At 33.3% G+C, this 11,458-nt stretch overlaps 1 protein-coding gene and 1 non-coding gene across 2 annotated transcripts; one reads left to right on the forward strand and one right to left on the reverse strand.

The window, feature by feature from the left end:
- Positions 1–2,194: 2,194 nt before the first annotated feature.
- On the reverse strand, positions 2,195–2,396 carry LOC124638599. The gene has a single exon (XR_006985383.1). It is a non-coding gene; the product is annotated as a small nucleolar RNA U3 (small nucleolar RNA).
- A 2,985-nt stretch (positions 2,397–5,381) lies between these two features.
- On the forward strand, positions 5,382–11,187 carry LOC124638282 (eukaryotic translation initiation factor 3 subunit J). The gene is made up of 7 exons (XM_047175214.1): positions 5,382–5,722; positions 5,803–5,888; positions 6,022–6,135; positions 7,777–7,915; positions 8,380–8,544; positions 8,809–8,948; positions 10,161–11,187. The coding sequence occupies exons 1-7, from the start codon at positions 5,707–5,709 to the stop codon at positions 10,221–10,223; spliced, it is 723 nt and encodes a 240-aa protein (XP_047031170.1). The 5' UTR covers positions 5,382–5,706; the 3' UTR covers positions 10,224–11,187.
- Positions 11,188–11,458: the final 271 nt, after the last annotated feature.

An 11,458-nucleotide genomic window follows, 5' to 3' on the forward strand; every position in this document is an offset into this window, starting at 1 on the left:
AGTTTTTGTGGTAAGACGGTAAGGGCCTTACTACAAAAACTTTAAACCCTGTTTTACACTTGTCTAATAAAATTTTGGCTGCAAAATGAACCATATGTCAACGTCATAATTTGACATTTTTTTAGACAAGGCATAAACTGACGTTTAAAAGTTTTTGTGGTAAGACGGTATCCGTCTTACCACAAAAACTTTTTGTGGTAAGACGGTATCCGTCTTACCACAAAAACTTTTAAACGTCAGTTTATGCCTTGTCTAAAAAAATGTCAAATTATGACGTTGACATATGGTTCATTTTGCAGCCAAAATTTTATTAGACATCGGTAAAACAGGGTTTAAAGTTTTTGTAGTAAGGCCCTATATGTTTTATCAAATACGGCTCAACCGTTTTAAATTTAGTACCTTTTCTTATATTCAGGGTAATACGTTAACGTTACAGACACAATATTAATGGGAAAAGCTAGTTAAAATCAAAAGCATTGGCTCAATATAGAAAAGTTGAAAGCTATCCTACAAAGCAGCTTTCTCTTTACATCCAAAATTAAAAGTCAAAGAAAATAAAAAAACACCAACCTATAGTTTCCAAATAAAGTACCTCATCCCAGTACAAATATATGGGCGCGTGAGGCAACACACAACATATGAGATACACCATGAAGGTATACTCCTTGTAAGAGTACCATATGAAGTCCAGTATGAAAGTCGACATGTAGAGGAGAAAACCTAGGAAATCTGCGAGGTGCCCTGGAAGGAAAAAACGTCATTATTTATTCAGGGGCTGAACGCTGAACTGCTATAAGGATCCCACTACAGTTTTGATAGATTTTACATGCGTGACAGATACCTAATAAGGAGTCCAAAAAGTATAATATTATACAGTAGTTTCATCCAAAATTGTTTTTATCTATATCTATTTTTTGTATCTAATAGTTTAATTTAGCAAGCCTTAAATATAGTTTAATTATATAATAGTTTAATTTAAAACCCGCGACGTTTAAAAAAAAATCTGTAATCAAAATAAAGAAACGAAACAATTACAGATTTTGATGTTCAGGAAAGCAGCACATATTTATTCAACGTCACTCAACTATAGATATACCTACTATTAAATTTTTGTCACAAAAGAATTGCCAATCTATCTACTATTCTATATCAATGGGTAACACTTACAATCCTGACACAGAGCGGTAGTTACAAAGGCGAAAGCCATCGTGTTTATAAAATGCTGCAGTATTGTCAAGGCCATAAGGAAGAAATTGCTATGCGGCAATATTGGCTCCGTTGTGATCTGATGACAGAAATGAATTTATTATTGTTTACCTTTCCATTTAATTCTAGTACTTATGAGAAAAAAAAGCATAAGTAAAATACTGAAAAAAAACTTCGGTAATTGTATAAGTATCATCAACTGCCTAACCTTTGCCTAGGCTATGTAGAGGTCAGCTTCCGGTCTTAATCGGATGCAGTTGAGTACCAGTGTTTTACATGGACTGACTGCCCATCTGACTTCCTATACCCAGTTACCTGATACCCCTTGGTAAGACTGTTAACTAAAGTATACTTCCTCAGCCAATATTTGCATTATTTGTGTGGTTGTGCACACCGCATAAAAATAAATAAATACTAAGCTTCAAATTAGTGTAATTTTATTTACACCAGGAGCCATACAAACTTACCTTAAGAATAAAAGTAACCGGTAAAGAATACATAATGCCGACAAGTGTGGTTTCCAAGATATGGGAGAATCTCAGCACATCAGGGCATACTCCCGACAGTTTCATCAGCTCCTGAAGAAACGAGATTATTGAAAGAAAAACCAACTAAAATTCATGATGAATTACATTCTTTGTACATCATTTAAAAATCAATTCAACCATTGCAGTAATTTGTTTTAATACCTATGTATTTGTCTGTAAAAGTGTTATGAAGATTTTTTACCTTTATATACCTACTGATTTTTATAAATATACCCTTTGTCGTTACAAGACTCCCTAGTCTAGTCTTCAATCTTAAAAATATTTCTTAAATAATTGTTATTTTCATACATGCATTTTCTTTTAAACCCTGTGTTAAGTATAAGTCGAAAAACTACATAGAAAGAGTATGGAAACAGGTATTGAAGACAAATGTCCTAAGTCTTCTTGATTGTGCAATGAGCACGAGCTAACGAGTTAGGTATATAAAGTTTAAAAAGCAAACCACTCAGACAGCGACAGTACCCCACTCTCCCCGGTGAAGGGAAGCGAACGATCATCGAGGACTGATGGTAGGTCTACCACCGCCCGCCTCACGCTCAGGGCACCGCGCCACATCTCATCAACGTGGCTTGTGAGGACTCACATAGTGTGAAAGTCTCGTGAAGAGCTTACTATAGAAATGATCCTATGAAGTAAGGTCTTAGTTCGAATCAAGTTACGGCGCGAGGTCGTTCAATCGCGGAGAATCTTAACACCGCGATGCAAAAAGTGACGTCATATGGTCAGCGACATCTAGTGGCACGATTTGTAAATAAGTATCAGGTCATGTACTGAAGTGAAGAGATTGCACCTTCAATTTTAATAAAGTATTCAGATACACTTGATAAAATATGTTTTATTGATAGAATTAACATGTTTCTTGACGAAAGGTTTGAGAATTTGTTTATTTCCATGGTCGTTTTCATAGCCATGCACCCCATCTATGGAGCAACGTGTGAAACATTGACAATGATCTATATTGACACAAAACGCGGGATATTTAAACTGAAATTTAAATTGCGTTCAATAAAATTAAATTGAAATATGTACATGTAATGGTTTACAAAATTATTTAGAAACAGATTTTCACACACACTTATTATTTTTTCCCCTAGTTCCCTTTGGTTGGTATAATAAATTTTATTTTTAATAAATCTTATTTAAATAATGTAACAATTTTTTCTTACTCTCAATCCAGATCTCCTTTCCTCAATCAGCCCAGCAGCATAAGACAGGAAAAACGGCAGTGGTGCCACAATGGTACAAATTATTATGAATTTATGTAATGATTTCAACTCTTCAGATATGTACTTGGGTATCTCAATCATTTGTACCATCTAAAATATAATAAAGAAAACATTAAACTATCAATTATTAAAACTGGAATTTAAAAAGCTTTAAACATAAATGACTCAACTACATTGAAGGAAGATAAATTTTTCTGTGATTTTTTCTTCTGAGACTCCAAAAGGGTCATCATTATTAGGACTAACATTGTTAGTTGGTAAATGTCTGTCATTTACTTCGCTTTACAGAAAACTGGATTAGTAACTTAAAAATATAAACTCCCATAAAAAAATAGGTATGTAGATATTTAATGCCATTTACCTGTGAAATATTCTGAGCAGTGAGTTGCTGTATATAAGCCCTGTCTATGGCCCATTGTAATGTTCCTAAATGCTGTGGACCAACTTCCTCTGAAAGGCAAATATTTATTTATAGACAAATGCATTAAAACCAAACTTATACTCAACAATAGACATAACAGAGATCTTTTATTTAATTTGTTAAGACAGGATCATGAATAGGATCTTCAGAATAAGACCTGCTTACATAAAAAAGGTTGTAATTAGATAGTGATTTACCTGATCTCGTAAAACTTAGAAAAAACGAATTGAAGCCCTTGTTAAGTGTATTTTTCATGTGTATACTGTTCGCTCTAATTGTATAGTCTAAGTTAGGAGAAAATGTCTCATTATTCTGAAAGTTAATGTTATACATAGTTTAAAAAACATTAAATTGGATCATTAGGAATTCGTTGAAGAGACAAAGTAATGTTAAGACCTAATAGCTAATGCAGTTTTAAATAGTTATGAAAAATAATTCTGTTTCTAGGTAACCAACATAGTTTAAAGGCTATTGAAGTACTTAAAAATAAAAACAGCAGTATTTTCTAACAAAATAAGTTTAAAGAAATACCTTAAAATGCACTTCAACAATACCACAGGACGAGGCATTCAATAAATTTAAGTCTAGCGGTGAAATTGTATAATCAAACTCCCATTGTTGTTTTGGATACACCGCTGCGAACAATTCATAATTAATTTTTTATTAGAAATTAATTCTTTGTGACTATGGATATTAGTTTATGTGATGTGAGTGAATGTTGTCTCAGGCGCTCAAGACAATTAAATAGAGCAATGTATTTAAACTTGTGGAGTTAATTCAGTTAACATTGAAGATTGAACAAAGATATTTAGCAACAAAAGTATTGATTGCTCAATATTTTTCTTGGAATTCTGATATAGCAGTTAAATCTTTAATAGTGGAGCTGGAGTGGGTAGCCTTGTAAGCAAATGTAGGTACCTGACTCATTATCATTCAAGTATTTCTGCACTCTGCGCATCAGATTGTCTGTAAAATTATTTGAAGGTCTGTAAAAGACTCTTGTCAAATAGTCAGTGTTGTTGGGCCTCTGAAAAGAGGATTGAATTTAATCTTAATACACCAAAAACCACTGATATACCTAGGTACTCATATCACAAATAAGTTAATGCTCACATTAATCATTTTACTGCCAATATGTCCTTCGAGAGTAGTTTGGTATATAAAAAGTAAAATTAAGAACACAGATAATCCGCCATAAATCTCCCAAAACGTGTGACAGTACCGATGGGCTCGCATATGGAGATACTTCCATAACAGAGCTACTAGGGGAATACAAAGGTTTGTTTTGTAATCTGTTGCTCTTTTATAAATGAACATGATTAATACCCAACTATAAAAATGCTTGTATTCAAATTTGGCGGAAAATAATGTTCTCTGACATATTGACTTGACTGACAATTAATAGTGACATTGACAGTTATAAAACAGTGTTGCAAAAATATTCTTCATTCTTCTATCCATCTAATTTAGAATGTAGTCCTTCATGGTCTAAACGAAGTGAAGGCAGCACCCAGACAGACGATAAATTAAATTGCACAATGTATAATTTAATCATTTATTGAAACTCTATACGGTAAATTATGCACAAAGTCATAATAATATTGTGGAATTTTATAGACTGTTATAACCCCATCAAAAAAGCTTACAAAAGAGTTTCCATTTAGTTTCTGTAGACTTTGTATCCAAAATCATCAATTTGATGAGTAGATAGTTTTGTTTTACTAATGGATAAGCAACGAAAGCCAACAAGCCGGTGCACTAGGTATGTCAATGAAACTAATAAGTTGATGATTCACCGGAGGTTCACAGATTCGCAAAAAGATCACCTGGTTTATGTTAATGTAATGTTTGATGAACTAATAAAGTAAAGCATATTTGTCTATTTAAGTTGGTTCAGAATACTTTATTCTGAAAATGAAAAAATATTTATCTTTTAGTAATATTTTAGTAGGTCACAGTCACACCAAGAGTCGGCCATATTGAAAATTTTTAGTGATTCGGAAATTATCGTCTGCAATGGAGTCATATTTTTGCTTATCAAAATTTGTTCATATTTTTGTTGAGAATTCGCCAAAATTATGTCATTTGTCTATCGTTTCTCAATCCGGTCGCGGTCAATGCAGAAAATCCTCGGTCGTTTGACAATATTCGCCTGAGTATAATATTGTTGTTATATTCACTGTCGACCCTGGAGACATCTTGTGATAAAAAACCATTATTGCGGCAAGTTACTTGGCTGTCTGATTTTGTCTTCACGTGAAACGAGTAACAAAATTAGATTGGTGCTATTCGGGGGTCCGCAAACATGGATGTGTCGTGGGGTAAGTGCTTGTTAATAAACATTAATTAATTAATTTCGACGTTATCACAAAATTGTACGTTCTTGTGTGGTTATTTCCAGACGCGGATAACTTTGAGCCTAAACTACCAACCACGTTGACCACTTCGAATAAATGGGAAGGCGAAGATGAGGAAGAGATCGTGAAGGTAACGTGTGCATTGCCAAAAAGTTTATTTTTGTTTCTGTCGTATATTACGTTCGCGTTTAGTGACTTTTTGCGAGATTTTAGTACATAACCTCAATTTTTGTGCATACGTGTTGACGTCAGTGGTATTGCAGGAAAGTTGGGAAGACGAGGAGGAAGAAAAGAAAGATGAGGAGAAAACTGAGGTACCCGCGCCTCCTCCGGCAAAGCCGAAAAAGAGAATCCAGGACAAAATAGCCGAGAAAGAGGTGAGTTGGTGGATATCGGCGAACATATGCCGTGAACTTAACACCGCAAGGCCGTTGGACAGTGACATCCGTGTTATTAGGGCGTATGTTTTGGTCACTTGACGTAATTATTACGAATAGGTCATTTATGCCAGTACCAGAGGTTGCTTTGTTCTTTTTGGTGGTTGAATCTTAGCCAAATGACATGACCTATAATTTCAATGAGTTAAAATGGTAATATTAATATTACTTGTACATGTGTGATAAATACAGCTTAGGAACATGCAAACTGGTCTAGAGAACATGGTGAAAGCTTTGAAACCACTCTCAAACTGGAGCAAATGTCTCAGTAGAAAGTAACAAGTTATTGTGTTGCTACATATATTGTATCTGAGACTGGTGCTAGGCAGGAATATCTTGTACTGAAATCCTCTAGCAACAAAAGACTAAATAGTATGTGAACTAATCAACTTCATTATTCGAAACCATCAAAATTTTCACAAATAGGTCACTTCGATATTCTGTTCTACACACAAATTTTGCCCCCTTAGATTAGACTAGCTGTGCTTTCTGGTTTTGTTTTTTAAGAAATACTGCTTAATAGGCGAAAAATGTTTCAATAAAAATGTTGACTTGTAGCATTGAACATGTGGCATGTAGTGTGACCAGTTTTCTAGAATAATCTAGAAAATAAGAAGTATGGAATTTTAACTTATTATAATCTTCATTTTATTAACATACCAAAAATTTATATCTTACTAGTAAGTCAGGGTTTGTTTTAGTTGTAAAGTTGTTTCCCAAAAATTAATGATCATCCAAAAACAGACTACCATTTAAATGTTTTTCTGTCTGGTAGACCTTCTCAATAACATTTCTTATCAATTTTGAAAGTTATATCTAATGGTGTGTCATCAAGTTATTTTTAATTATGTTAAACATTAAATAATGAGTTGTGCTCTGAACTACACTAATTATAATTAGTGGCATTATGCATTATTACCATGATTATGTTATAATTATGAACTTGTATTAGAAGATGAAAGGCAAGATGCCTTTGGAAACAATATTAATGAATCATTGATTTAAATTATTAATATCAAAAAAGGCCTTACTGTTATGAATATATCTTCTAAAGCAGTAATTCCTACTCGCAGTTATAAATTCATAAACCTACATGCTGTCATGAATAGGTGTTCATGCCCACTTTTCTTCTGAATATCTCTGCCCCTTGCCAAAATCGGTCAATCTATAAATTTTCTGAAATTATTTATGAGGAAACTCATGATTGGTATTATTATTTAGGTAGATTAACTGCATTTTGCACTTAACTAAAGGTGAACAACTTTGATAGGACTTTTTACACGCATACATGGTAAATGAGTAAATGACTGCTTCAAATAATGATGTCCGATTTAACATTGCATATAAAATATGTACTTTAAGCTGTGAAATGACCTCTGTTTATATAAATAAATGATTCAATTGGTTAAGTAATTGTTAAGTTTACTAAAAAGTAAGAAAGAAGAAAGACCTTTTTATCTTTAGGTTAGTGCCTGCTAAAAAGAACATAGGCGTAAATAAGTATGATTCATAGTTTGCCCCTGCTTACTTAATTTGATGAAACTTATCATGCAACCTAAATAAATATTTCTAATGTTTCAGCGTTTGGAACGCGAGAAGGCTGAACGGATATCTGTGGAGAAGGTTGAAGAACTGACCCCTGAACAGAAGCTGGCGGAGAAACTCCGCGCTCAGAAACTCCAGGAGGAGTCAGACCTAAGGCTCGCTATGGAGACCTTTGGTAAGTCGTGTTATGACAAAACAAAAAACTTGCTATTTGCTTAAGCTCTTATAATTTTCGTTTTGTCGTCGGCATCGTCGTTTCAGCCGAAAGACGTCCATGGCTGCACAAAGGCCTCCCCCAAACAAAAGAGTTATTTTTCCTATACAAAAGAGAAAATCCTAAGAAATATCTATAAAATCACATTATATGAAATTACATTGTAGCACCTCTTGTTTCATTTGGTGATTTGAAACCAAGAATTCATGTTGGTTACTAGGTAGTTTGACAGTGTAAAATGCTCTATGCTGCAAGAATTCAGTAGACTGAACTCTCTTTGGTGATAATTATAATGAAATGAAAAAAAGCTTTGATGTTAGAAGCAAACATAAAAATTATAAAAATTCTTTTGGTCAAACATTACAATAAAATTCAGCATCCCTAGGCAACAAATATAGTTTCTAATTACAATTTCAAAATTCCAGGTGTCACAGAAGTCGGCACAGGCAAGATTGATGGCTTCCAGCCGACCACAAAGGAGGAGTTCACCGAGTTTGCAGACATGCTCACCAAGAAAATATGCTTGTATAAGGCCAGGGATGAGTTCCCAACCTTTATCGATGAGTTCATCAGAAATATTGTTGTTCAATGTAAGTTTACATTTTTACCATAGACTAGCTTCCCAAGGAAACTACTATCATCCCAGGTCTCCAACCTCTGTGTCTAAATTCAACTTAATTGCTTCAGACATCTTAGCATGAAACCATAAAAAAGGTGTACTCACATTCTAATTTGTAACAAGTTTTCTTATACCCACTTTAACATACACTATCTGCATTGTAGCAAGAGCTGCATATTATAATGTATTGATTATATTATAACCAAGTTTAACATTACGAATGTTATAATTTCAGTGCCATCAGCAGACATTAAAAGGATAAAGATGACAGTGGACAACTTATACATTGAGAAGCAGAAATCTGAGAAAATGGACAAGTCCAAGAAGCCAACCAAGGGCAAGGGGAAGGCTAAATTAAAAGTTGAAGGCGATAATGTGAGTATCCACCATTTATCTTCCTTTGAGTATATAACACTGTCCATCAAACAATTTTACACATTTCCATTAGTACTTACTTACTTCACAGGGGGAAAAATGTACAGACAAAAAATTCAAGTTATTCCCACAAACATCCATTGTTATTGTCCGTAGTTTTGATAAGCTTATTTTGTATGATATTTCGTTCTTTTCACCATAAAACTAGCGTAAAGTTCAATAACTGTAAGTAATGCTTTGTTATACACAGTGACTCGTGCAATAAAATAGTAATATTCATACAACTAAAATGCGTTTGGGATGTGATGACTGTGAAATATGAATCACGCATGTTTAAATATAGACAAAATTGTCTGTTCTTGAATTGAAGCAAGAAAGAATTCGATTCGTGGGTGACACGACCTGAGAGGACCACTTCCCGCTACCGCGTAAAAAATAATTTCAATCGGATCAGAACTTTTGGCGTGAAAGCTAAACAGAGTTACTTTCGCATTTATAATATTAGACTTGTGGAGTCTGCAAACACACATTCTTATATAAAATAAATGTCATAATACCCACCTTTTTTGTCACAACGTGATAGCGATTATCTCAATTTTATTATTGATTAAACTTGTTGTATCATTTCTCAGTTACATTATCTGAATTTCGTTGTCTAAACGATTAGATAAACTAAATATACGTGCTTTATCATTTTGCTATCGCACTGCCAGGGATATTATGCTTATCAATTTACACAAGTTTTATCACTTCTTATAGGTCAAGTTTGCCTCACTAAGATAGTGGGAAGTTGATTAAAATATTTACAAACAATTTCATAATAGTAGTTTGTTAACTAATGATTGAATGGGTGCTTCATGTATAATTTTGATATTTTAGACACACTTCGGAGATGATAGGACAGCGAAGTTTTGTCAAGCGATTTTGAATGGTATTTTATCAACAGTGATATGAATGAGAAATAGTTTTTTTCCATTTTTATGTTTAGTCATACAAAAGAAACACTCATACATTACCCCTGTATTGCATTTTATCTGTCCCTGGTAATTTAAACCAAAGTCCAACACAACAGTAATGGTAGTACGTTGACGGCCGTGTAATGATACTTTATCTATGTTCCGCGATTTTTTTCCACACTGTGGGGTTTGGTCCTCAGAGCAATATGTATTCACAAAGTATTGTTTTCTAAAAGTCTATTTCTGTTATTTCCAGGCTCATCTCAATCAGTACGACACATACGGCAATTTCGACGACGACTATGACGATTTTATGTAATACATCACATCGTTTGTTTGTAAGTCGGTACCTGGAGGCAGACGACACCCATGTCAGACCACTTTGTGTCTTACGCACCCTCTATACGGGCCATTGTTGCTTGTAAACTGATGTACGCCCACATGTACTGTCTACATTATTTTACTCATTTAGTAATTTTACTCTATGTAACATAAAAATATTTTTATATTTAAACTAGCATAGTCGATATTAGTGTACAAGCAATAATCATAAAGTATGACTTGAATTCATAGTTGAATGTATATGAGAAACAAGCGATCAAAATTCGTATGAAACTTTTTTCGTTTTGTTACAAAGCCTTGTATGAAGAGGATTTGTGTATATTGAAATTATTGATAGCTATTTTGTCCACGCTTTTTTATTTATGCGTTCGTCCCCAGGTACCCAGGCACGTTACATTAATTTGATCAATGTGAAAATAAAATGAAACAAAGATACTACAAAATGTTAAAAATATATAGTTTATGTGACAAGTTCATGTGAAATGCTTCATCAAGTCATTAGATTAAGATTTAGTACAACAATTTTAATTTATTTTACTACCTACTAAAATAATATTAGAATTTCACAATCGCAATGTATGACATAAACTTTGAAAAGGTAAAAAAATAACAGCATTTTATCATTGTTTTTATGTAACGCATGTGTTTATTCAAACGTAGGTCTATGAAAGGTAAACGAAATTATGCTTCCATTCTGATTTTGATATAACTAACTTATTTAAATAAACGGACCTCTTTAAGTGCTCAATGTAATCACAAGTAAACGTCATCGGTTTATTAATATATTTTCGTACATATAAAACATTGTAATGTTATTGTAACGTGCCTATAGCCATGTATAGCCTATATACATATATACAATGTAATATACAGTCGTTTCATTCTATGGTTATGGCCCGATGTTATGTTATATAGATAATAAATTTTTTTATTGTGATAAATTTATGATTTTTTCAATGAAGATATACACACTTATTGTTCATTTTATCAGGTTGTTGATCCCAGTCGGTAATGACGAATGATACCTATTCAGTAACTTGGTTGTTTTTATATTTAAACAATGTGGGTATTTACAGCTGCATCATAAACTCCCACACAAATCTAGCTACATTAATTTCACAATCTCGTGAAATGTGTACCTACTTTAATTTGATATTTACTCTATGACGTCAGTGGCCGAGGTCTTTACCGTATAATTGTGCAATTTTATTG

Source organism: Helicoverpa zea, chromosome 17, assembly GCF_022581195.2.
Source record: "Helicoverpa zea isolate HzStark_Cry1AcR chromosome 17, ilHelZeax1.1, whole genome shotgun sequence".
Lineage (NCBI taxonomy): Eukaryota > Metazoa > Arthropoda > Insecta > Lepidoptera > Noctuidae > Helicoverpa > Helicoverpa zea.

Excerpts from the sequence above, each read along its gene's own strand:
- LOC124638282 (XM_047175214.1), top strand. Across the intron at positions 5,889-6,021 it reads ATGAGGAAGAGATCGTGAAG|GAAAGTTGGGAAGACGAGGA; the intron begins GTAACGTGTGCA and ends GTGGTATTGCAG. Across the intron at positions 8,545-8,808 it reads CAGAAATATTGTTGTTCAAT|TGCCATCAGCAGACATTAAA; the intron begins GTAAGTTTACAT and ends TTATAATTTCAG.